The sequence below is a fragment of the Mus caroli genome, unplaced genomic scaffold, assembly GCF_978045245.1.
Source record: "Mus caroli unplaced genomic scaffold, Mus_caroli_1 scaffold_11, whole genome shotgun sequence".
NCBI lineage: Eukaryota > Metazoa > Chordata > Mammalia > Rodentia > Muridae > Mus > Mus caroli.
This window is the reverse complement of record NW_028227266.1, coordinates 54,958,816-54,982,811: the sequence shown is the minus strand read 5'-3', so window position 1 is coordinate 54,982,811 and position 23,996 is coordinate 54,958,816. Positions and strand designations below refer to the sequence as shown.

At 54.6% G+C, this 23,996-nt stretch overlaps 1 protein-coding gene across 4 annotated transcripts in view; it reads left to right on the top strand.

Moving 5' to 3' along the window:
- The window catches only part of Lingo1 (leucine rich repeat and Ig domain containing 1), a 182,201-nt gene extending 158,856 nt beyond the window's left edge, over window positions 1–23,345 (top strand). For 2 of the 4 annotated variants that reach the window (XM_029481938.2, XM_029481940.2), the window contains one exon: window positions 17,768–23,345. In XM_029481938.2, the coding sequence (XP_029337798.1) occupies window positions 17,780–19,624 (1,845 nt within the window). In that variant the 5' untranslated portion in view covers window positions 17,768–17,779 and the 3' untranslated portion in view covers window positions 19,625–23,345. Of the gene's footprint in view, window positions 1–1,815; window positions 2,008–3,149; window positions 4,012–17,767 lie in introns of those variants that run through there. The other 2 variants (XM_029481937.2, XM_021172264.3) reach the window with 2 other exon arrangements.
- Window positions 23,346–23,996: the final 651 nt, after the last annotated feature.

The following is a 23,996-nucleotide window of genomic DNA, read 5'->3' as shown; positions in this document are numbered from 1 at the left end:
GGGATGCAAGCAGGCAGGACCAGCAGACACAGACACGGAGGCAGGCTTGCGTGTGCCACCCTCTCCAGTCTGTGCCTCAGGGGATCCCTGTTCCTGCTAGGGCCCTGCCTGCCTGCTGAAACCTCAGCCCCAAGGGTGAGAGAGCAACAGAGCTGGGACGGCACAGTGACCACTCACAACCGAAGCCCCGCCTGGCCTCTCTCGAGCAGGATAATGTGGGCAATGCAGCAATCCATCCAAGCATCGACTCTCTCGTGGATATGACAGGATCTACAAGCTCAATCCTTCTTTGTTTCATTGCTTTTATTGTATTTCATTTTGAGACAGCTGTCTTGGGGACTTGCAGCAGCCCCACACCCACACCCCACTGCCTCAGTTTCCTGGACTCTGGGATCACAGGTGTGAGACACCACAGCTGGCGGCTGTGCCATTCGTGAGAGGAAGGAAAGCAGAGCTCAGAGCCCTTACAGGCTGGTTGATGTGTTTTAGAAGGCAGGCCTCTCCTCCGCCTGCCCTGCTCTGTGGCCTGAATTCAAGCTACAGAAGACTGGTTCCTTAAAACCATTGGCGCCTACTTTGTTAGTTCTTTCCTAGTTGTACATGGAGACCAGGATGTCCTTCATGCCCATTCGCTCTTGGGAGCTCCTAGTGGACGGACAGAGAACAACAGAGGGGTAGGCCTTGCTTAAGGCCATTAAGTCTGGGGAGGGAGGCAGGCACAGAAGAGATGGATCTTCATTTGTTCTTGAAACACAATTACTACCTAGGAGGTAGACTAACAAAAGCCTGCAGGTGTCCGTGAGCATCCCTTGGCTGAAGTTCTGTTTCTAGCAAAGTCCCCAAACTAGACCATCCTGATGCTTCACAGGTGGCCCTAGGACCTGTGAGAGCACTGGTGAGGGCCACCCCCCCCCCCAAGTCATCTGGCTAAGGAAAGGATCCAGTGTTAGCCTCCTCCCTTCGGGGTCAGAATGATAAGGTCAGGGACCAGGCCCCAGCAGAGCCCTTACAAAGGCTTCTTCGGGTATAGTGCCCTACCCTTCCCAAGTCTCCCTTTCCCATTGCTTCCTCTGGTGGAATAAGATGGAGAATCTGAGAGAGGTCATTTCTTCAGGATACATAGAGAAAGAACAATGGCTGGACTACCACACAATGGAGGAGTAAGACTTCAAGGTAGCTTTGATGTCTCCTCCATCGTCCCAGGACACCGAGAGAAGATGGGTAGATGGGCACCACAAGATCCCAGCCTAGCACACCAGCTTCCTCATCTAGCAGCTGGAGACTGAGGGTGGGGGCGATGGACTCTCCCCCATTTCCCCGACCAGATCACTGAGGCAGGGAGCAGGTGAGTCGGGGGCGGAGATCTGCGGTGGCCGCGCCTTGCCTGCGTCAGTCGCCGCACCAGGAATAGCCCCCGCCCCCGCCCCCGCCCCGCATCGGGTCTGGCAGAGCCTTTACGCAGGAGCTAGGGAGCGTCTATTCCTGTCGGGCTGTGGGAGGAGGCGGCGAGGGAGGGCGGGAGCTCACCAGTAACTCACAAACAGCCGGGGTGGGGGAGCTGGGGAGACTGGGAAGGGGGTGCAAGGATCACGGAATCGGGGGACCCAAGAGCCGCCTGCGCTAGGCTCTGGAAGGGAGGAGACTCGTGTGGCCGCCCCACCTCCCCTCCTACCAGTAAGTCCCTCTGCCAAGCCTGCCTCCCACTGGTTTACTCAGCCCTGGAAAGCCATTCAAATTCCCTTTCCACGGTTTACAAGCTGTGTGACCGTGGCCAAGTCACGTAACCTTTCCGAGCCTGGGGTTCCTGCTCTTTATTTTCAGGGGAGTAGTAGTGCCTCTTCCTGAGGTTGGAAGAAGAATGTAAGATGCAAGGAGCATCACTGACACCTGCGGGGAAGGGGCTCTAGGTAGGCCTGAGATATGGACATAGACAGAAGGCAGGAATGTCCCAAGCAGTGGTGTGCCAGTGAGGCTGAGAGGTATCCAAGATCGGTTCCGCGGGAACAGGTTTGTGCAACTCTTTGGACTCTGTGTGTAAGGCTGGTCTGTGGAAATCAAGACAGTGCTGGGGGGTGGGAACTTGAAGCTGGCCTCTCCAAGCCAGCCAGGTATCTCCGAAATGTCAGTCTGGTTCCTTGGAAGGAGAACGAGGCACTGGGAGCGGGATCCTTGCCCACCCCAGAAAGACACAGGCCTTGCTTGCGCTGGTCTCTTCCCGCCCTGCTCAGCTTCCTTCTTTGCCTGCCTACAAACTATCGGGAGTGCTGAGGTGCTAATGGGGAGAAGGGAACTCTGCCTTGTGGTGTCTTCATTGATGGTTATTCTAATCAAGTTGGCATGGTTTTAAGGGGCATCTGGCTTCAAGCAGATTTGGAAAGAGGTGCAGTAGATAGATATGAGGTACCAACGGGTTGCCTGCCTACACCGCAGCCCTTGCCAGGCCACCCTGCCAGGCTAGTCTCTGATCTGTGGCCCAAGAAGAGTTTGGGTCTCTATATAAAGGTCTTATTCTGTGGAGCCATCTGAAGATGTGGTACCCACCAAACTCGGTATTTATTTTAGGGAGTTAGATGGTAAATAGCTAAGCCCAGACCGAGGATCTATACTGCCCTCTGCTGGTCACTTGGTAGAGTGCCACCGTCCGGAGCCTGGCAGATAGGCCTGCTGCCCTCTGCTGGACAGGAAACCCGACGGGGTGGGGACTGGGATGCTAAAGCAGATTCTAGACCTGGCCTCCCGGTAGACCCACTTAGCCAGCTCGGCTTCCACATCCCCTTCCTGTGCTTCCCGGCGGTCGGCCTCGCCCTAAGATCCTTAGGAAGTGGTGGTGGTGGTGGTGGTGGTGGTGGTGTGTGTGTGTGGTGGGGGGTGTCCTGGACATTTCGAGAGGAGGGGTCAAGACCTGACCCTCCTCAAGCTGTCCTCTAAACAACCGTGATCAGGTTGGGGGGGGGCTGTCTGTCCACGTGCGTGTGTCGGTCCACACGGCAGTATGCAGTGACCCCAGTTAACACGTGTGAACACACGCGCTCACATGCACACGCATGTGGCCAGAGACAATCAAACGCGAATGGGTGCACGCACTCTGGGAAGACCGCGGGCTGGGCTGGCTTAAGACTTGCTGGAGCCTGGGACCCAGAGGGGCGCTGCGTGGTGCAGGGCGGGAGCGCGGGGGCGCCGGCCCGGGAGCGTTCTTCGTCTGCGCCCCGCTGCCACTCTCGCTGCGCCCTGGGCGCTGGGCAGCTGCTGGGGCGCTCCTCCATCTTCGTCCGGTTCTCTGAAAGAAGGACCCCCACCCAGGTTTTGCGGCCGCGCCTTCTCTCTCCACCCCCGCCCGGCTCCAGAGCTCGCTCACTAGCTCCCTCCCTCCCTCTCTCTGTCCCTCCTCCCTCCCTGGCTCGCTGCTCGCTCCTCTCGCTCCCTCCCCACGCCGCGGCAGAGCGCGGAGCCCGAGCGGGAGCCGGCGCGGGAGCCGGAGCGGGCGGCAGCTCAGGAGGCGGCCGGACCTGGACCCGTCCCGGTCCCGGAGCGCGCGGAGTCCCCACCCGCGCCGCTCGGGCCCCTCTCCCGACGCGGGGCTCAGAGCAGCATGCGCGGCAGCTGCCCACCGGCCCCAGCCCTGGCCCCGGCCCCGCTGCAGAGAACGCCCGGCCTCGACCCCGGCCCCAGCGGTAGAGGCGGTGGCGGCCGCTCCCGGCCGGCCCGAGGGACAGAGCCAGGCTCCGGGAGCCCGCGACACTCGTCCTGAGAGCCCCGGCTCCTCAGCCCGCTACGGCCAGGGCCTCGGCCTCCGCCCCCGACTCCCGAGCTCCTGCCCTAGAGTCGACTGGGCTCCCGCCCGCGTGGGACAGACAGACGGACAGCCAGCCCTGCGAGGGCGCGTGGACCGGGCGGAGGTGTTGTAGGAGGAGACCGAGGAGGGGGGCTGGGCTGGGGCTGGGGCCACGCCGGCAAGAGAGACATGCGATTGGTGACCAAGCCGAGCGGACGGACAGCGCGCCCGAGATGCAGGTGAGCCCCTCCGTCTTGGCCGAGCCCGAGTCGGCAGCCCTGCGGCGAGTGCCGCTGGGAGCTGCTGTCGGCCCAGGCTTCACCCTCCTGGGGCTATGTAGGGCACCTTGTACCGCCCAGACCCCCTTTGGGGTCGCAGGCCTGACCCTCAAGTTTCAAATGATTTTCCCATTTCCGTTCCGCTGGTCCTAACAGATCCCTGGTTGGCAGGCTGGGACCCGTGGTCAAGGAGAGATCCCTACCATTCCTTTCCATTCCTGCCCTGGTGCCCCCTAAATCATCCTCCCATTCTGGGCAATGGTCACCCAAGAGGATATATTCTCTCAGCCCTGGGTGAGTCTCTTTCGGTGGACCAGAGACCACTCCCCAGCCCTGGCTAATACCCTTAAGCTTGAGGACACAGCTAGCAAACAGTTTCTCCCCAGGCTCTAGGATTGCCCCTCTCTCCACAGGAACCCTGTCAGCCTCTTTCTGGCTCCTTTCTCGCTCCTCCTGGATGAAAGGGAGGTGGAGGGCGGAAGAAAAGGGAGGGGGGAGTCCAGTTGAGGAAGACCCAGGAACCTTCGGGGCTCCCCTTTGTCTTCGTTCAGCCGGGCTTCTCACCTCCTCCTGCCCCACTTTTCATTCCTAGGGAGATGGGTGGGAAGTGGGAGCCAGCTGAGAAGGGGGAGGTGAGGAAGGAGCCTCCTGTGTGTGTGTCCCCCCCCCAAAACCCACCGGGTGGGTTTTGGGCTTCCTGCCCTCTAAGACACCCAGATGTTTCTTTCTGGGCGGGTCCCACTTTGAGAAGGGGAGGGGCCAGGCAGGTAGGCAGTCCCCTGGGTCTCTTATTGCTGGGGTCCCTGACCAGCCCCTGACCAGCTCTTGTTGTGGCGGCACCTCCCCTTTGTTCTCAAATGCCCTGTGGTGGGTGGTGTGGCGACTGGGGCACATGGAAGATGGGAACAGCTATGCCCTGGTGGGTGGGAGTGCAAGAGGCCTGCGGTGGGGGCAGGACCATCTGGGCCAGCCCCTTTCTGCCAGCCCAGCCTTTCCTCAGTTCTTGGCTGGGCTTGGACAGGCAGAGGGCGCCCAGCTCTCCTGGTTCCCGGCTCTGGGCTCAGCCCTGCTGGCCATTATGCCAATGACTTTAGTACGGGCATCGGTGCCAGGGGAGCTCGAGGGCACCAAGCCGGCAGAGAGCCTGGGGTTTCCCTGACCTCACAGACTACTAGTGAGGGGCGGGGGATGTTCCACTGCTCCTGGCCTTTTGTCCTTGTGTGGGCCAAGAGGGGTGCAGAGTCCTCAGCCACTGGGAGGATGTTGGCACCTGGTTTGCTAGGAGGCAAGATGGGGGTGATAGAAAGGAGAAGCGAAGAGAGCATCAGAGCCACACTGAAGGTGCTAGGGAAAAGGCACATGGTCTCAGAAGGCCCGAGGGCAACACCCAATTGCCTCAGTCAAAGAAGGGCAGGACCCCCACACCTGGTGCAGCTCTTGGCTCTGTGCCCCTTCCCCATCCCTAGCTGAAGTGTGTATGAGATGGCCTTGGGTAGGGCTCCATCAAGACCCTGATGCTCCCTAAACCTGGAGCAAGTGAGGGTTGGGAAGCAGCTTTTACCAGATGGGTGTGTGCCTCACGCTGAGGTTTGATGCTTTGTGAGTGGAGGGATCCTGCAAGACTGAGAAGAATGTAGAGAGCTGTCTACCTCTCACGATCCTCTTTGATCCTCGGGTGTCATCTTTTCCACCTGTCTCTAAACATCCATTCCCTACACTAGATAATTGTCTGTTTGTTTTTTATTTTTGAACCCAGAATTCTAGAGGACCAATGCCCTCCTCCTCCCAGAATGAGCTGTTGCTTAGCAAAAAAGTTGAGCAGAACCTGTGCTCTGATAGCCTAGCTGAGACACTGTTCGGTGCCCGTGAAACTAGAAAGCTGGCCCTGTAAGCTAGAATCTTGGTCTGGCTTTTCTGTGTGTGACATTCTTCTTTCTTCTGTTCCCACCACTTCTTCCCCATATGCCTAATAGTCTCTTGACTTGGTCTAGCATCCCTTCTTTAAAGGCCCTCTCCTTCCAAAAACCTCCCTTAGCTGCTCTTAGTACACGCAGCTCGAAGGAACCACAATGGTTTTACAGATGATGGCGTAGCAGCCCATTCATTCATGCGTTTATTCTGAACATCCTGGTGAGCTGCCTGCTTGGCTCCCGGATAGACCTTGTGGATTACCCTGAATACCTAGGCAACCCTCTGGACGTGGGAAAGACACCATGAGGCCTTAGGACCTCCTGGCAAGGACAACCTGGAGGGGACATAGAGTCCTTAGCTGCAGGAATGAGCAGAGCTGAACGTGCACTAAAAATGCCCCAGGTAGACTGGAGAGAGCCAATGCAGAGTGCTCCAGAAGTGGGCGTTTCTCTGTGGAGCTGGCGGGGTCAGGCTCTTAGGAGAAGATGGCTGGTTGAGTCCCGAAGCAGCATCAGGCTTTGCAGTGACACGGGAATTGGGGGTTTCTAGAGTGAGGAGGCTCTCTGAAGGAAGCTTTGAAAAGGTGGGGTCATTTCCAAACACATTTGAGGCCTCTTGGTTCCAACCTCTGTGTGCAGGGATGGATAAGTGCTTATTGTCGAGTGCCGTGGGCCAATAACTGCTCTGCTAAGTATACAGCGACCCCCGTGTCAACTCACTGTGAGAGTGGACCCAAGAACCAGAGGCCCGGTTCAAGCCTGAGCTCCACCACTGCCTAGTTCTGTGACTTTGGGTAACTTACTTGATCTCTCTGAGCCTCTATGTCCTTCCCAGTAAAGTGGAGTTAACTGTGGTATCTACCTCAGTGGAGGTGGTGGCAATTAACTGTGCTGACACAAGCAATGAATGCACTTAGACCCGTGTGGAGCGCACAGTGAGTGCTTAATGAGCACCAGCTACTCACAGTTTATATCGGCGATGCGCTTCCGGTTTTCTCATTGTAGGTGGTACTGAGATGTGGCTTTATAGCAGAGAAAACAACCAGAAGGGTGGGTGGTGTGACCTGTCGAAAGCCCCCATCTTGGAGGCGTGAGCTCACTCTAGAGTGTTCTCCTGACCGTGGGTAGCAGCTGTGCTCACTGGTCCAGGCCTAGCCTGTTAACTTGTTGATCTATGCATTTGTATTAATGATAGTAGTACTTGCCAAGGCTCAGTGACACACGCCTGCCACCTCAGCACTCAGGAGGCAGAGTCCGGTGGATCTCTGTGAGTTTAAGGCCAGCCTGGTCTACATAGTAAGTTTCATGCTAGCTAAGGCTATACAGTGAGACACACACAAAAATAATAAAACAAAATAAATCGTAGTAGTGCTCGTGATAACATAGTAATCACATGATCCAACTCTCCAACTTCAGCGCTCGGACGTCTCTTCTTCCCGGGTTCTCCACACCTTGCCCTCGGCTCCTTTTGCTGAGACAGTTACCACCCTGCATTATGTACCTATGTTTTTCTTACCTCTTGCATTTGGAGCTGAGGCTGTAGCTCAGTAGTAGGACACTTGCTTAGTATGCATGATGCTCTGGTTCAATTCCCGGCACCAAGATAAAATAATCTATTTAGCTACATAAGAACTCTGGCAGTTTTAGTTATTTTTTAGCTCTCTATAAAACATAAACAAATACAGTCCTCTGCAACTGACTTTTTCCATTCATTATCACACTCTTGCAAATGATAGTGGATGTTCAGCACCCATTCATGTTTCCCTGATGAATTTGGTTGTCATTTGAATGTAACACAGTGTATTCCTGGCCCTCCTGTTGATGAGCATTTGGGCTTTACTCTTTCTGGCTCTTATTGACACTGTTGCCACAAACCCCCTCTCCCTGTCTCTGGAGGCAGTGTGGGAAGTGCCCTGACCTGTTGGGCTGCAGGATGTGTTCATGTTCAGCTTTCTTGGGAACTGTGCCAAGGTGTTTTCCAAATTGGTTGGGCCACTTCATGCCCCCCTCACAGGGGGCGGCTGTTCCCGCCGCTCCCCATCCCCAGAAAACTCCACACTGTCTGTCGGCTGTCTTGATTTTTTTTCTTGATTGAATGAGTGTAAAATGGGATTTCATTATAGCCTTGATTTGTGTTCCTGGGATTCAAGGTTTGTAGTGTGGGAAGGGGGGTTGGGGCAGGCAGCATCCAGTGTGGGTTGGGTGTTCACTCCGTGGTTGTTCCTCCTCCCCCTGTACAAGTCAGTTTCCTCCAGCATGGGGATATTATCTGTAAAAGTTCTGAGCTTGCATGGGCAGGAGTGGTGGAAGGGGATGACCCCCCAACACACACACAAGGAACTGGAAATGAAGGCAGAGCAAGCCTTATATACCTGTGCAGCAAGAACAAAAGGAAAGCTATTCTGGGAGACCCAGTGTCTGGGTGCACTTCAGGATGAAAAGGGATGTCCTGGCTCAGGAGGTACAGGGAGCCTGTGCTCAGCTCTCTGAAGACCCCCTGAAGACCCCCTTCCTGCACCCTGGCATTGGCATGAGGCCTGGCACTGGTGGTAACAAGAATGTAGTGGCCAAACTGCTGGATGAAACAGATGTGTGATCCAGCATTGACAACTTCCTAAGGAGCCCTCTCTGATCGCTCTTGCCCATGCAATAAATGAAGGATGACCGAGCAAGATGGCTCCTGGGTATCCAAGGGTCTCTAAACCACAAGGCCCACCAGGGGAGCTAAGAAGCCAGGTGCTGACAGGCTAAGTTGGAGTAACTTCTCTGCCAGCCTGGTGTACCCACAATTGATTTCACCCGCCTTCCCGCCCAGGCCTGGGCCCCTGGAGCTGGTTAGAGACAAGCGCCAGGGCTGGCAGAATAATTATGCCTATTTCATGTGACACCCAAATTGATTGCCGCCAGGGTGACATTACCAGGGCATTGTTCCTCATCTCCAACCTCTTATTACATGTTATTAGGGTGTGTGGTGTGTGTGTGTTTTTCTATTTTTTTTCCATTTCAGGGAATTAATCTCTCCCTGCCACCTCCTCTGCTGTCCTCTGCAGAGAGTCACTATTGGCCTGGAAAGGGGGCAGGGGCCTAGCCAGCATCCCTTTTCTATGTGGTCCTGAGCAGGCCTGCAGATACAGCTGGGGACCTGGCTATCTCTAGTCCTTTGGCTTAGATCCAAGATGTAGATATCTCAGAGCCAAGAGAGGCTGATGACATACAGCTTCCAGAAAGGCTTGAATGCATCCTAACACAGGCTGTTCACAGTGAGGCCAGGGCAGGCTGCTCACCCATCTCCCTTTCGTCTGGTTCCACCCACAGTCCTGGCTCAGCCCTCTGCATCAGCCATGGACACTTGATACCTTCAGCCTGGACATAGTTCTTAGAGATTTGCAGTGGTTCTCACCTCATGTGGACTTGTGCAAGGGCAGCTTGGTGGTTACCCAGCTGTGCAGGGCCCAGCATTCCCTGTGTCTGACCAGAGGATCTATCCCTGGCATGAGCTCGGTTTACCATGTTGGAAGAATGGGCTTTTGCAAGGGACTGGTCAGGACCCAGCTGAACAGAGAGGGGCTTGACCAGCCAATGCTAGGAAAAGTGTGGTATTTTTATTTAAACTTTGTCTAACCGTGACATAACTAACCCAGCAGATCTTGCCTTATGAAGTATCAGGGTTTTGTCCCCCCCCCCCTTTTGTAAAGCACAAATATCCAAAACCATCGCTCACACGTGACCTGGTGCCACCATAAGATATATATACAGCCACACTGGAATGACAGAGAAAATAACTGTGGGTGTACAAAGAAGATAACAGCTTGAGATAGTGGGCAGCCCCTGGCACTCTAAGACTAAATTTCCTCATCTGTATGGTGGTCTCCTCTGGATTCAGACTAGCTCAGGGCCTTGACCTGACATCCCAAGCTCACTCTGCTCATCAGTTCAGTGGGGTTGATACACTGAGGGCCAGTGAGGCCATGGTGCTTAGTATGTGCTCAGCATAAACGCCTTTCTTCCATCTTCATGAGCTCTCTGTGGCCAGCATGGTGAGGCAGCATGAAGTCTTCCAGCACCTTTGCAAATGGAGAGATTATGCTCTCAAGGGGCAAGAGTGCTTCAAGATTTGGCAGATCAAGAGAAGACGAGGTATAACAAATCCCAGCTCAACCCCTTGTTGCTGTGTGACTTTCAGCAATGATATGACTTTGCTGTGCCTCAGATCCCTGATCAAGAGAACAGGGATAAGTATACCAGCCTCCTAAGCAGAACAGGGATAAGTATACCAGCCTCCTAAGCAGAACAGGATAAGTATATCAGCCTCCTAAGCAACTGTGAAGATAGCACCAGTTGACTGGCTGTGTGAGAACTACTCGCTTTGTCTGTATGTTTCGTAAGAGACTATAGGAGGTGAGGCAGAGTTTAGACTCTCCAGAGTTCCTACCGTGCTGCGGCCTTGAACAGATTCACAGTACCTCTCTGTGTTTCTGACATTTTGAATCACTCTATATAGTCTTGGGTGGCCTGGAACTGTGTAGCTCAAGCTGTCCTCAAACTCACAGAGATCCCCCTGCCTCTGCTTCTCAAGTGCTAAGATTAAAGGCGTGCACTGATGTACCTGTTTCCAACTTTCTACCCACAGAATGGTGTAATAATTCCACCTGTCTCGATGGGTAGCTATGGTTTCCGTAGAAGGCCTCATGCCAGGGGCCCTCTATAGGGGTAGGGGGCTTCCTGGCCACCATCACCATGTTGACCAAATTGCTAGCTAACCCCAATCCCTGCTGCTTCCCCTCCACTTTGGTCTGCTCAAATCTGTGGATCTATGCCCCTGTCTCTCTCAAGGCTGGGACCTCCGCAGATGGTGATAAGCCGGCGCATCTTGAGAGGCCCCAGGGAGTGAGCAGATGGAACAGGAGTATTCCTGCTTCAATGGAGGACAGGGTAGAGGGTTTCATGGGTCCCTTTCTGTCCCTAAGAGCAGGGATTGGCATCTCAAAGCAGAAGAAGGGTCACATGGAGGTCACCTGACTTTCCCAAGTTTCTCTGTCATTACGTCATATAAACCTGGCCAGCATCTCTTCACCTAGGGGACAGCTCCCATTCAAGAAAGGAGTGCTCTCTGTTGAGGCAGGCCCAGCACAGGTGACCCTGTAAAATGAGTGGCAAGCTCCAAAAGCCATCCAGTCCTCTCCCAGGATCACACAGCAGGATGAGGTACCCTGGCTGGAACCCAGGATACAGCCCATGAGCCCTTGGTCACCATAGTTGACTTTCTCCAGGTCCTATATATAGAAGCCTTTAAACACTAAGATGCTTTGACAATTAAAATTCATAATTTATCCCACAAATGGCCTGAGGTTGTGGGCTTGCCGGAAGGCTGGCAGTTCCTGGGACAGGCTGTGCTTGAGTGGGCAGGGGCCTCTCTCTCCCTTGCACTCAGGGGCCAGATGCTTGCCCAGAGCAGCCCAGGGAGTTCAGGACAGCCAAGGTGCCTGGAGAATGGCCTGACCTTCCTTCACCTAAAAGGTTGATAGGTAAGCAACCCCGTTGGTATTCTCCAGCCACAGGTCAGGTAAACACATGAGGGAAAAGACTGAATTTCTCAGGGTGCCAGAGAGGCAGAGCTGGTGGCACTCAGCCAGGTGATCCCCCCCCCCCCACACACACACACACATTGGTGTACTCTCTCTGCGTCACACATAGATACTGGTATTTTCTGTGTGTGTGTCACCAACTACCCGTATGCACATACACCCTAGGAACCTAGCAACTCTTTGCCAGAATCAAGAGCCAGAAAAAAATAAAGAATTATGCATGACAAAGGACGTGACCTCAATTTTCTTCCAGGTTGATTTTTCTCTCCTGTTGGGGGTAGGGGTTGTAGCTAGGGGTGAGTACCAGCCAGAAGAGGACACAATGGGCTGTTTCAGCCTGCCAAGACAGCACTTCTTTAGCAGTTCAGTCTAGTTGCTGATCCTCCTCTCAGAGGCCCCTCCCCTGTGCCCAGGTGGCCTGCTCCTGGGCTCTCAGCCTAGCCCTGCAAACTAACAGTACATTCCCCCATTAGCAGCTCCCTCTTTAAGCCATTATCAGCCATTCGCACCTCGGCAGGGATGAGTCAGGACAGCCAGAAGAGAGTGTCTTAGAAGGAGCTCAGGGACTGGGCCAGGATTTGGGGCATGGGAGCCCCAATGGGAGTCTCCGGTGCTTTCAGATCGACCTGGCTACCAACCACCTCCTCCATCCTCCATCCTCCATCCTACTCCTCTGCCGTTCCTTTTCTTTTCCCAAATACCTGCTTGAGCCTAGACTAGGTGTTGGAGCACAGGGTTGAACCTTATGCCTAGTGTTTCAGGAGCCATCCCCACCCACAGTGGTGTGATTCTTTGACTAGTTGAGGTGGGAGAGGCTAGGGGTACAGAGATGGATGAAATCCAACTTAGCAATTTTAATCTACGGGCCATAGGGAAAGGGAGAAGCGGGGAGACCTAGGAGTAGTGCTCCAGAGCAGCTGCACAAGAGCAGAGCCCCCACCAGCTGGGTGATGAAAGCCTGGCAGACTGGACATGGGGGAGAGGGACCAACAGGTAGCTGTGGAGTGTCTTTAAAGGGTACTATACTACCCAGCCGCTTGGTCCCAGATGCCAGTGAACAGGTGACATGCAACTAGCACTGTCATGCTGTAACAGAGATGCAGAGACACTGAGGCTGAAGACAAAGAAAGGCCCCAGCAAGCCAGCAACTGGGAGCAAAGCTGCCTTGAGAGGCCCAGGCTCTGCCTGGCTTCTGCTCCTTGGTGACTGAGTCCCCCCACTTTCTCATTAGCCTCTGTCTGCTCATCTGAAAATGGTTAGCTGATCAAATCCACTGCAGGGGTAGTGGTGAGAAGAGGGTAGGTTTGCAGGCCCCAGCCTGACAACCGGATGCCATACAATGTGAGGTAGAGGCCAGACACATGGTTTCCATGCAGGCTACACTCACTGCTGATGTATTTTTCAGGGGTTTCACCGTGTTACTCTGTCTGCTCTAGAACTGACTCTGTAGACCAGGCTAGCCTGAAACTCACAGAGATCTGTCTGCCTCTGCCTCCCTGGTGCTGGGATTAAAGGCACGCACCACCAAGCCTGGATCTCTCCCTGACTGTTGCTACTTCCCTGTCCCTGTGCCCATCTGTCACCCACCACCTGCTTGTCCTTTTGCCTCTCTGACCCATCCTATGAAACCCCATGTGACTCTCTTATGCCATTCTCTCTTCTCCTCTTCCTCTCCCCTGTGGCCATTAGTAAGGCTGAGTACTCTAGGGAGTCCTCTAGCCAGCCTGCCAGCTCTACTCTGCCACGGACACAATGGCGAGAACAGTGGGCTTCAAAGCAATGTGCCCAGAAACCCAGGGGACTACCACCCCTGTGGAATGCTGAGTGGGAACACCGTGAGGTACCGACAGAGAGCCCAGCATCCCCAAGCCTTCCACCTATGTTACAGATCATCCCAAATGAGGAGAGACTTGGGTCCAAACAGGGGCGTGGGTTCACAGGCAGCCAAGAGGAGAATCACTAAAGACATGCCAAGTGGCCATGTACTACAAAAGCTAAACACCTGCACATGGCTCTCTGAGGACCAGCAGCCTCTAGCTTCCCTAGGCCACATTATAACAGGACCCTCATGTGTGACTGTGCACACGTACACAAACACACACACACACACACACACACACACACACACACACACGGTAGCTGGCTCTCCCAAGACCAGCAGACCCACTAGAGGGACAGAGTGCTGCTGTCTCTTGGCTTTGTGGCCTCATGCTGGCACAAGTGACTTCCTCTCCTGCACCTTGGTTTCTCAACTGTAAAATAAGTGTGAAATGCCCCTTGAGGTCCCTGGCTCCTGGTTTCTGAGACCAGTGTGGAAAGCTCCACCCATGCAGCCTACAGCTGCTGTTCTCAAGTGTCAGCCCCTCCACTTTTCTCACAAGATTTGTGAGCCTGGCTGGGTGCTGTACCCAGGAGCCACCAAACACTGACTATGAGACAACATGTCCCCAGCCCCCACCCATGAGGAATCCCACACCCTTTCCTCCACCAGCAGCTGTTCTCCCCATCAGAGTCCCAGTGTAATGGAGCTCCAGTCAGGGGAGCTGAGCAGCCCAGGGCTCACATAGATCCCTCCCAGCCCTGATGAAACATCCGCTCAGGTCTTCAGCCTCCTCTCTGTCCCCAGACAAGGATGTTTCACTGTGCATCATTTTGGGTGTCAGTTCCCCAAAATTCTGAAACCCAGTGTCTGATGGCCAGTGATGAGGGCTAGGAAGAGCAGGCACTGCCCAAGGCACCCAACAGGCTGGAGAGCTGCAAATGACCAGTGTTAGGCAGCAGTGTCTGAGCCAGGCCATGCCTACCCGGGACATTAGGGAAGGTGTGGGCTGTGGCTGGCAACCCTACTGCAGGGAAAGTTTAGAGCCTCATTTTGAACTACACTGATAACTCAACTGTTCCCCAGCCCCACTTTGGGGAGGACTCAGGCTACTTACTGCAGGGTCTGGGCATCATGCCCTGGGCACTGCTATCCCCTGCCTGCCACCTGCCTGTCTCTGACGTTTACTTTCTTTGTATTTATTGTTCCAATTTTGAATTCTTGCCCTCAGGAGAAGCCCTTCAGGGGGCAAGGATCCGAATTAAAGCACTGATTAAAAAGCATAAAGCACCCTGAAAAGTGTAGGAACCACCTTGGACTGCCTGGTGACGAGTTACACACTGCCCACTCAGCAGCCTGGTGACCCCTCAGATATGGCCCACCCCCAACATGTTATACGGACACACCCGGTAGGAGCATGAGTCTCGGAGCTTACACTCAGCACTCTCTGCTGCTGCTGTGCCGGGATGGGCAGGTACTCTAGCCTCTCAGCGCTTCGGTTTCCCTACCTGTCAGGACAACCACCTGTAAAAGACAGAGGGTGGCAGGCTGGGGAGATAGGCCAGTCTGTAAAATGCTTGCCACACAAACATGCCAAGTACAGTGGTGCTTACCTGTAATGCCAGTGTTGGGGAGATAAGGATACGGACCCCCAGAGCTTGTTGGCCAGCCAGTCTAGCTGAAATAGGAAACTCCAGACTCAGTGAGAGATGTGTAAGGTGAAACGTGAGAGAGGAAGCCTCCTGATGTTGACCTCTGGCCTCCTCATGCACACGTATAAACATGCACTCACACATGTGTGGTCACACACAGAAGAGGCGATACAGAAGATGTGAACACATCTGACCTCACAGCGCATGGCCCGCTGTTCTGTGGCTAACTGCCTGGCTTGGTGCGGTAGCTCTATAGGGCAAGGCTGCCCAGCTTTTCCATCAACATTTTTAAATCCCCCAGGTTTCATTGTTCAATGGGCCTACCTCAAGGTCAGCCCCGGCAGAGGGGTTTCCATTCCCTATAGCAACTTCCTCTTGATCGCACGTTGCCTCTCAGTGTGTTCTTGGGCAATTCACTATGGCAGGTGAGACAGCCTCCACTGCTGGGACAGTGGCAATGTGACCCAGAGTTGAACATACATCACGTGGTGGCTGGAGAGCTGCCATTGGCTGAGGCGCTGGGAATGTTTCCCACTTTGTTCAGCTGCCAGAAAGCTCTCCCTGCTTTTTCTTATACAGGGCATCATGGCACCACCCTAGCTGCTCTTCCTCCTCTTTTCTTGCCATCCTCTTTCACCTTAACTTTTCTCTCAGTCAGTCGGACTGTCATTTGGAATGAAGTGTGACACACCACAATCACACGCCACTACTAGGAAGAATCAAGCGTGTCTGTGTTGTAGGCAAGAGATGATATCTGAGTGACTCATGGATGACTTTGTCAGGGAAGTGGTCTTTGGGGCAGATGGTTGAAAAGGCATCTGGTACAGCTCTCCAAAAGGAAATGGCTTAGAGACCGGGTGTGCAGGACCAAGTGGGGACAGTGTGTGGCTTTGCGGGTTGGGAAGGGATGCGCAGATTCAGATGCTGTACACATGTGCATGGGCGTTTGCCAACATCTGGGCTCCTTACTCTGCTCCCTTGTTCAGCCTCTTCTCTCCTAGGCTAGCCCAGGCCTGAGACAGATGCTAAAAGTCCTATTTACCTCCTGAGGTCCCCAGCCTCACACCCACACCAGCCCCAGCTGCTGGCCCAATTACTTATTGATCGCCTGTCAGGATGTTTGCTTTTCTGGTGGGTCACTGGAGCGTGTGTGACTGTGGAGAATGGTCCTGTGGGGGCAGGGTAAGGAGAGGCTCAGACAGAGAAGAACCCGGAGAGAGAATGAGGAGGAGGGAGGGGGTGGGTGACAAAGCCCTTGGGGATAACAAAACTGTGCAGATTCCATAACATGTCAATGACACCATGAGTTCTCTCTGGTTAATCAGTCACTTAGTCGATCAACAACCAGGAAGTACCTGTCAGTTCTTGAAGACCAGTAGAGCATTTGAAAGTGTGTGGAGCCAGAGCGTCCAATCTACATTGGTCCCTACTACTGGTTGAGTGACAGTAACAGTCTCTCAGAGCCTCAGTTGTCTTACCAGTTGGCATGGATGACAACTATGATAAATTGTGACTTGAGGGCAGATACTGTGTCAAGAGGTGAGGAAGAGCACAAATTGGGCACAGATAGGACTCTCACGCCTGGCCTCTCCATTCCTGGTAGGCTACACAGAGCCATGAGTATAGGGCATTATGCAGCAGGACAGCCCACTAAGGCCAGCGGCAAGGGTGATGGGCAGCAGAGGGTTTTTATCCCACTGGTGGCAGAGGCTGCAGTAGAGCATTGCTTTCGTCCATCCCTGAAGACCTCTTGGTTCCTACCCACCCCATCTCCAGGCCAGTTCCCACAGGGGAGCAGAAGACAAAGCAGGCACCACTAGGCCTGGGAGAGCTCTGCAGGGCCAGCTCCTGGGCACCGCTGCTCACTCCACCTGCAGCCTCCGGCAGTTCCCACCCCATCTCTCTGTCGCCTCCCACCATGTCTTAGGACCCTTCTTTCACCAGCCTGGCACACTCAGTGGTACAGTATGGGTGGGCACCTGTAAGACTGTCTGTCCTGGTCTCAGAGGTCAAACCATTAACTCCAAAGTTGCCCAGTGGTGGGAAGAGGTAATGGAAATCCAGAGAGGCGAATGGGCAGGACTTCTGAAAGGGGCAGCCTGCATCTTGTGGCTCAGGAAAGTCTCAGGCTTAATTGGGTCTTCCAGCCTGGGTGTCTGCAGTCTAGAGAAATGACATGCTATGAAGAATGGCAGGGTTAAGGCCAAGAAGCAGGAAGCACTCATGTCCTAGGTTGAGTAGCTGATTCCATCAGGGCTAGACCCTTGTAGAAGAGGTGGTCTAGAGCTCACAGGACCCAGAGAACCCCAGGCCGGAGGCTTTCTGACTGGGTCCTGCTTGTGGATAGAGCCCCATCCTGGAGCAGATTTTGGTGCCTTTCACAGGTACCCAGGGCTTGCAGAGCACCCAGGACTCAGTGGCAGAGTTGGGTAGGAGTTTGATGGTGTCTGGCAGGGAGATTGGATCCAGTTGTGTTCTCCCTTCCTCCTCAGGGCTATTTTCTGAAACCTGGCCTTTAGCCGTTTGATCCTCTGTGAATTAGGGTGGCTCACCAAGGCTGGCTTTATCCCGGAGGAAGCCCTGAGTGAGTTGAGACTTGGAACATGCCTACAGTGACCTGCCTGTGAACCCTAAAGGAGATGGCACTGCCCCTCCTCCGAAACCTTTCCATCTGGGATGGGGATGGGGCGGGGTCTATCCAAGCACTGCCTGCTCATTGCCACCTTTGTCCTGTGCTTGCTTCCGCTGCAGGTGAGCGAGAGGATGCTGGCAGGGGGTATGAGAAGCATGCCCAGCCCCCTCCTGGCCTGCTGGCAGCCCATCCTCCTGCTGGTACTGGGCTCAGTGCTGTCAGGCTCTGCCACAGGCTGCCCGCCCCGCTGCGAGTGCTCAGCGCAGGACCGGGCCGTGCTCTGCCACCGCAAGCGCTTTGTGGCGGTGCCCGAGGGCATCCCCACCGAGACTCGCCTGCTGGACCTGGGCAAAAACCGCATCAAGACACTCAACCAGGACGAGTTTGCCAGCTTCCCACACCTGGAGGAGCTAGAACTCAATGAAAACATCGTGAGCGCTGTGGAGCCAGGCGCCTTCAACAACCTCTTCAACCTGAGGACTCTGGGGCTGCGCAGCAACCGCCTGAAGCTCATCCCGCTGGGCGTCTTCACCGGCCTCAGCAACTTGACCAAGCTGGACATCAGTGAGAACAAGATCGTCATCCTGCTAGACTACATGTTCCAAGACCTATACAACCTCAAGTCGCTGGAGGTCGGCGACAACGACCTCGTCTACATCTCCCATCGAGCCTTCAGCGGCCTCAACAGCCTGGAACAGCTGACGCTGGAGAAATGCAATCTGACCTCCATCCCCACGGAGGCGCTCTCCCACCTGCACGGCCTCATCGTCCTGCGGCTACGACATCTCAACATCAATGCCATCAGGGACTACTCCTTCAAGAGGCTGTACCGACTTAAGGTCTTAGAGATCTCTCACTGGCCCTACCTGGACACCATGACCCCCAACTGCCTCTACGGCCTCAACCTGACATCCCTATCCATCACGCACTGCAACCTGACAGCCGTGCCCTATCTGGCAGTGCGTCACCTGGTCTATCTCCGTTTCCTCAACCTTTCCTACAACCCCATCGGTACAATCGAGGGCTCCATGCTGCATGAGCTGCTGCGGTTGCAGGAGATCCAGCTGGTGGGCGGGCAGCTGGCCGTGGTGGAGCCCTATGCCTTTCGTGGGCTCAACTACCTGCGTGTGCTCAATGTCTCTGGCAACCAGCTGACCACCCTGGAGGAGTCAGCCTTCCATTCGGTGGGCAACCTGGAGACGCTCATCCTGGACTCCAACCCACTGGCCTGTGACTGCCGGCTGCTGTGGGTGTTCCGGCGCCGCTGGCGGCTCAACTTCAACAGGCAGCAGCCCACCTGCGCCACACCTGAGTTCGTCCAGGGCAAAGAGTTCAAGGACTTTCCGGATGTGCTCCTACCCAACTACTTCACCTGCCGCCGGGCCCACATCCGGGACCGCAAGGCACAGCAGGTGTTTGTAGATGAGGGCCACACCGTGCAGTTTGTATGCCGGGCAGATGGCGACCCTCCACCAGCTATCCTTTGGCTCTCACCCCGCAAGCACTTGGTCTCGGCCAAGAGCAATGGGCGGCTCACAGTCTTCCCTGATGGCACGCTGGAGGTGCGCTACGCCCAGGTACAGGACAACGGCACGTACCTGTGCATCGCAGCCAATGCTGGCGGCAACGACTCCATGCCCGCCCACTTGCATGTGCGCAGCTACTCGCCTGACTGGCCCCATCAACCTAACAAGACCTTCGCCTTCATCTCCAACCAGCCAGGCGAGGGAGAGGCCAACAGCACCCGCGCCACTGTGCCTTTCCCCTTCGACATCAAGACGCTCATCATCGCAACCACCATGGGCTTCATCTCCTTCCTGGGCGTTGTCCTATTCTGCCTGGTGCTGCTGTTTCTATGGAGCCGGGGCAAAGGCAACACAAAGCACAACATCGAAATTGAGTATGTGCCCCGGAAATCGGACGCAGGCATCAGCTCAGCTGATGCACCCCGCAAGTTCAACATGAAGATGATATGAGAACGGGGCAGGGTGGGGGCGCAGGGACCCCCCACCCTCGGTGGAAACACTGGGCAGGGAAGGTGCCTGGCTGCTGCCTTCCCACCTCCTCCCTGCCCTCCTCACACACTCTCCCCCTCCCCACACTCGCCTCGCCCTCACCGCCTGCCCTCCTTCTACCAGGATTTCAGAAGGCCAGGCCTGAGGACCCCACCTGCACAGGGGCCAGAGTTGACAAAGCCGACGAACCAACACGCGGCAGAGTCAATAATTCAATTAAAAAAAAAGTTACAAACTTCCTCTGTAACTTGGGTTTCAATAATTAATGGATTTTTATGAAAACTTGAAATAATAAAAAGAAAAAACTATTTCCTATAGCTAGTCGGAATGCAAACTTTTGACGTCCTGATGGCTCCAGGGCCTTCTTCCAACTCAGTTTCTTGTTTTTCTCTTCCTCCTCCTCCTCTTCCTCCTCTCTCTTCTCTTCCCCTGTGGGGAGGGATCACTCAGGAAAACAGGGAAGGAGATTCCAGCCCCACCCTCTGGCCCACTCTGCTGGGCGCCATTTGGAGCCATGGGTGGCAGCTCAGCTCCAGGCCCAGCTCCAGCTGTTTTTTTGGCAGGAAGTAGGGGAGGGGATAGGACTGCCCAGGGGGGATGGGGTTTGTCTGCTGGATGTCAGGCAGCACTACCAAGAGGAGGTGGGGGCCAGGCTCGGGTGTGGCTGAAACTGGGATGGGCTGGGGTCCTCCTGGGGAACAGCACGGTCAGTGGAAAGAGTCAGGAGCCAGAGGCAGGCCGATTCCTCTCCTCTGGTCCCAGCTCTGCTGCTCACTGTTGTGTGACCTCAAGCAGGTCGCTGGCCCCTCTTGGGCCTCAGTCTCCACATCTGTACAAATGGGAACATTTATCCCTGCCCTGCCTACCTCACAGGGCTGTTGTGAGGAACTGATGAGATGATGTATGTGAAACACTTTGTAATCTGTAAAGCGCTGTGCACATGTGTGTGGGTGACTGCTCTCATTATGGTCATTATTCTCTCACCGTGGGATGGGATCCCCATGGGGTCAGGGCTGGGGAGAGACAAGGGCAGCTCCTGGGGCTCCTATAGGCTCCTCCTAGGACGATGGCTGGGCTGGAGAACATAATAGATTCTTCTACCTCTGACTGGGAGGCCCCCTAGATGCCAGCTTTGGCCTGGACATGTCCAAAACTAGGAGTACCAGCTCTCTCCAGGTCTTATCCACAAGTGTTTATTGAATATCTATGCTACTTCCTATGTACGGTCCTCAGGGCAGAAGGCCATTCTGGGGCACAGCCTAAACTGAGCCTGTCACCAGCTCTATCAGTCCTTGCACTAGGCCATGCTCTGAGCCTATCCTGGGTTTAGCAGGGGTCTCTAGAGTTTGGGTCTGGGACCTAACTACCCGTGAGCAGGCCAGGAGAGCGAGACAACAGCCTCCACCTGGACCATACCCTGCAAAACCAATTCTAAATGTTCCCAGCTCAGCCGTGGAGAGGGTTGCCCTGGGCAACAGAGTGACAAGTTAGTGGTGGTTTGTCACTTTCCTAGAAAGCATCCTTGGGCCCTCTGTGAAAAGCTAACAGCAGCGCAGTCAACAGAGCTAGTTCTCCCTGCACCTTGTGTCTGTGGTCAGGAAGGACACAGGCCAGGGACTCTCCACTCCATGTTGGTGCTTTCTCTATGGACAGCTTCGGTTTGACACTACATAGGCCCGGGTGACCTGCCTCCCATTCATCCTCTGGCTAAGGGAAATCTACAGCGATACAGGGACCAAGGAGTACAGACCTGGCTGAGCGAGAGAGCAATAGGAAAACCTGTTCCCAGAGCCTGTAAACTGCCGGGATGCAGGGTGTCCAGTGGGCTCCCACGTCCATGCCAGGACCTGGGAGTGAGCAGCATGACTGGTGAGAGAGCCTGGAGTCAGCACTCAGTCCTTTACTCATTCATTCATTCACTCATTCATTCATTCCTCAGGCATCATCGTCATGGTTCCGCTCCAGCTTAGTTGATGTCCAAGGCTAGAGCCAGCCTTGCCCCGACCTGTCCTCCTAACCACTGGCCAGGACTGCCCTGGTTCTGGACATGGCTTGAGCCCCCTGGTGACCTCCTACAGGACTCCATGGAGATCCCTGGAGCTAAGGTTAGAAGGTGCTGATGTCCAAGGTCAGGTCTGAGTTCAAGTTCTAATTCTGTCACTCACCAGCTAGGCCTGACTGTCCTCCAAGCCGGTTTCCACCTGCAGAATAAAGATACTTTGTTTTTGAGTCAGGTCTCACTATGTAGCCCTACCTGGCCTGGAACTCATACATCCCCTACCTCTGCCTCCTGAGTACTGGGTTAGAGATGTGTGCCACCATGCCTAGCCTCCATCTGATTGCTTTTGCCGATGAGAAGGATCAGATGAGGTGTCTGTTGACTGGTACAGTGGTGGCGATGTTGATTGCTGTTACGTCCAGCTCTTGTGCACATACAGAAGGTGAGGACCAGGGATGCCAGTAATTTAATTGAAGCTGGTCAGCCTTCAAGTGACAGGACCAGGGTCTGCTTCCAGGCTCTCAGAGCCACAGCCTTCTCAGCCTGGCCCAGGGCTTCTCAGTCAAGCAGGATGTAAGAGATCTGCATCCAAGATGTTAGTCATGTTGTATGAGGCTTCAGGAACCCTGCCGGCCTGCCATCTCCTGAGCGGGACCAGAACCCAGACCCTCTGCTGTCCAGTCTGGAGGCTGAATTAGTACAGCCTTCTTCCTCTCTGAGAGGCTGTGGACTCAATCTTTGGAACACCTCGGGTGCCGCTGAAAGGGCCAAGGCGCTAATTTACTCCTGGCTACTGGGTCAGAAATGGTTCTCACTGAACTCAGGGACATCAGAAAATTCTTACGGTGTTGTCAGGTTGGAAAATGTCAGTTTAGGACAGGAGTACCCAGGGTCATAGGATAAGGGTGATTGTCTGCAAGGGTGATTGTCCAGCTAAAAGCTGGAGGATGTTGGCACAGCCTCTTCTTACAGTGGAAGTGTCACCACAGAAGAGGCCAGTGAGGTACACTACTGCTGTAAGCCTTGCAAGGGCTCAGGGGCATCTTACAGGAATGCCGGGGAGCCTACTTCTCTGTGCCCAGCAGCCTCTGGAGGGGACACAGGAGCAGCGGAAATCCAACCTAGGACGCACAGGCACTGGCCTGGGACCTGACCTCAGGGGCACACAGAACTTAAGTATTTCTGGCCATAATCCTGGGGTCCTGATCTGCCCTTGGGAGCCTGCCAGGATGTCCTGCCATCCCAAAAGCTGCAGGTGGCTGTGCCCATCTAACCTTTCCACCTGGGACCAAGGGGAGAAGTCATAAGATGCTACTAAAGTAGAAAGGACAAGATCTAGAATACTGAGGGTCTGCCCATTTTCCAGGAGGTGGAACCAAAGCCACTTCCAGGAGCGGGACATGACAGAAAGATGAGGGGGATTACCCTCACAAAGTAAATGACTGACTGTCCCCAAGCTGACACCCAGGAAGTGAGCACTAGATGGAGCACGGTGCTCCGCTTTCTGCTTACTCCTGACATGTCAGATGAGTTCAGAGAGGGAGAGTAACCCACCAGAGTTACACAACAGAGGCAGGAAGGTCACCTTTGGGTCAGGCTGGCTCTGGTTCAAATCCAATCACCACTGAGACCTCCGTACAAAACGAGATTCAGAATCTGATTTTCAGGATGTCTGGGAATATTAAAGATGATGTTGTGTGATTTGGGGTACATTGGTGATTGTTGTGATTAGCCTGATGGGTAAGCAGGGGAATGGTTGCTGAACCCAGGAGGTGGGGTGTCAGAGACTTTGTATGACCTGGTGCGGGACTCAGAAGTCCTGGGTCTCCAAATGGGGTCAGTCAGAAGCCAATCTGGGTTACCTCGGCCCCATGGTTCCTGGAGGCCTAAGTACATGGGCAGGTGAGAGCAGACATGGTATCTGTCTCCCTGCTTATGGTAGAACAGCCCAGGACCCTGAAGGACAGGGCCACTCGTATGAGTATTGATGAGAAGGGGCCACAGACAACAAAGCAGAGAAGCAGAGTAGGCCTCTGGCTGATGTCAGGGTCCATGTGGCACTAGACAAGGACAAAGGTAGGGGGTGTAGTTCACTTGGGAGAATGTTTATGTAGCATGCACAAGGTTTAATCTCCAGTACCACAAATAAGTGTAGTGGTACACACCTGTAATCCCAGGAGTAGAGGCTGGAAGATCTAGAGTTCAAAGTCACCCTCAACAATGTCATGAGTTCAAGGCCAGCCTGTGGGGGAAATATAAAACCAACAAAACCAAGGACAGCACAGACCCACCAGAGGGTGAGTATCCTCCTGCAGTAACAGTCCATACTGGACT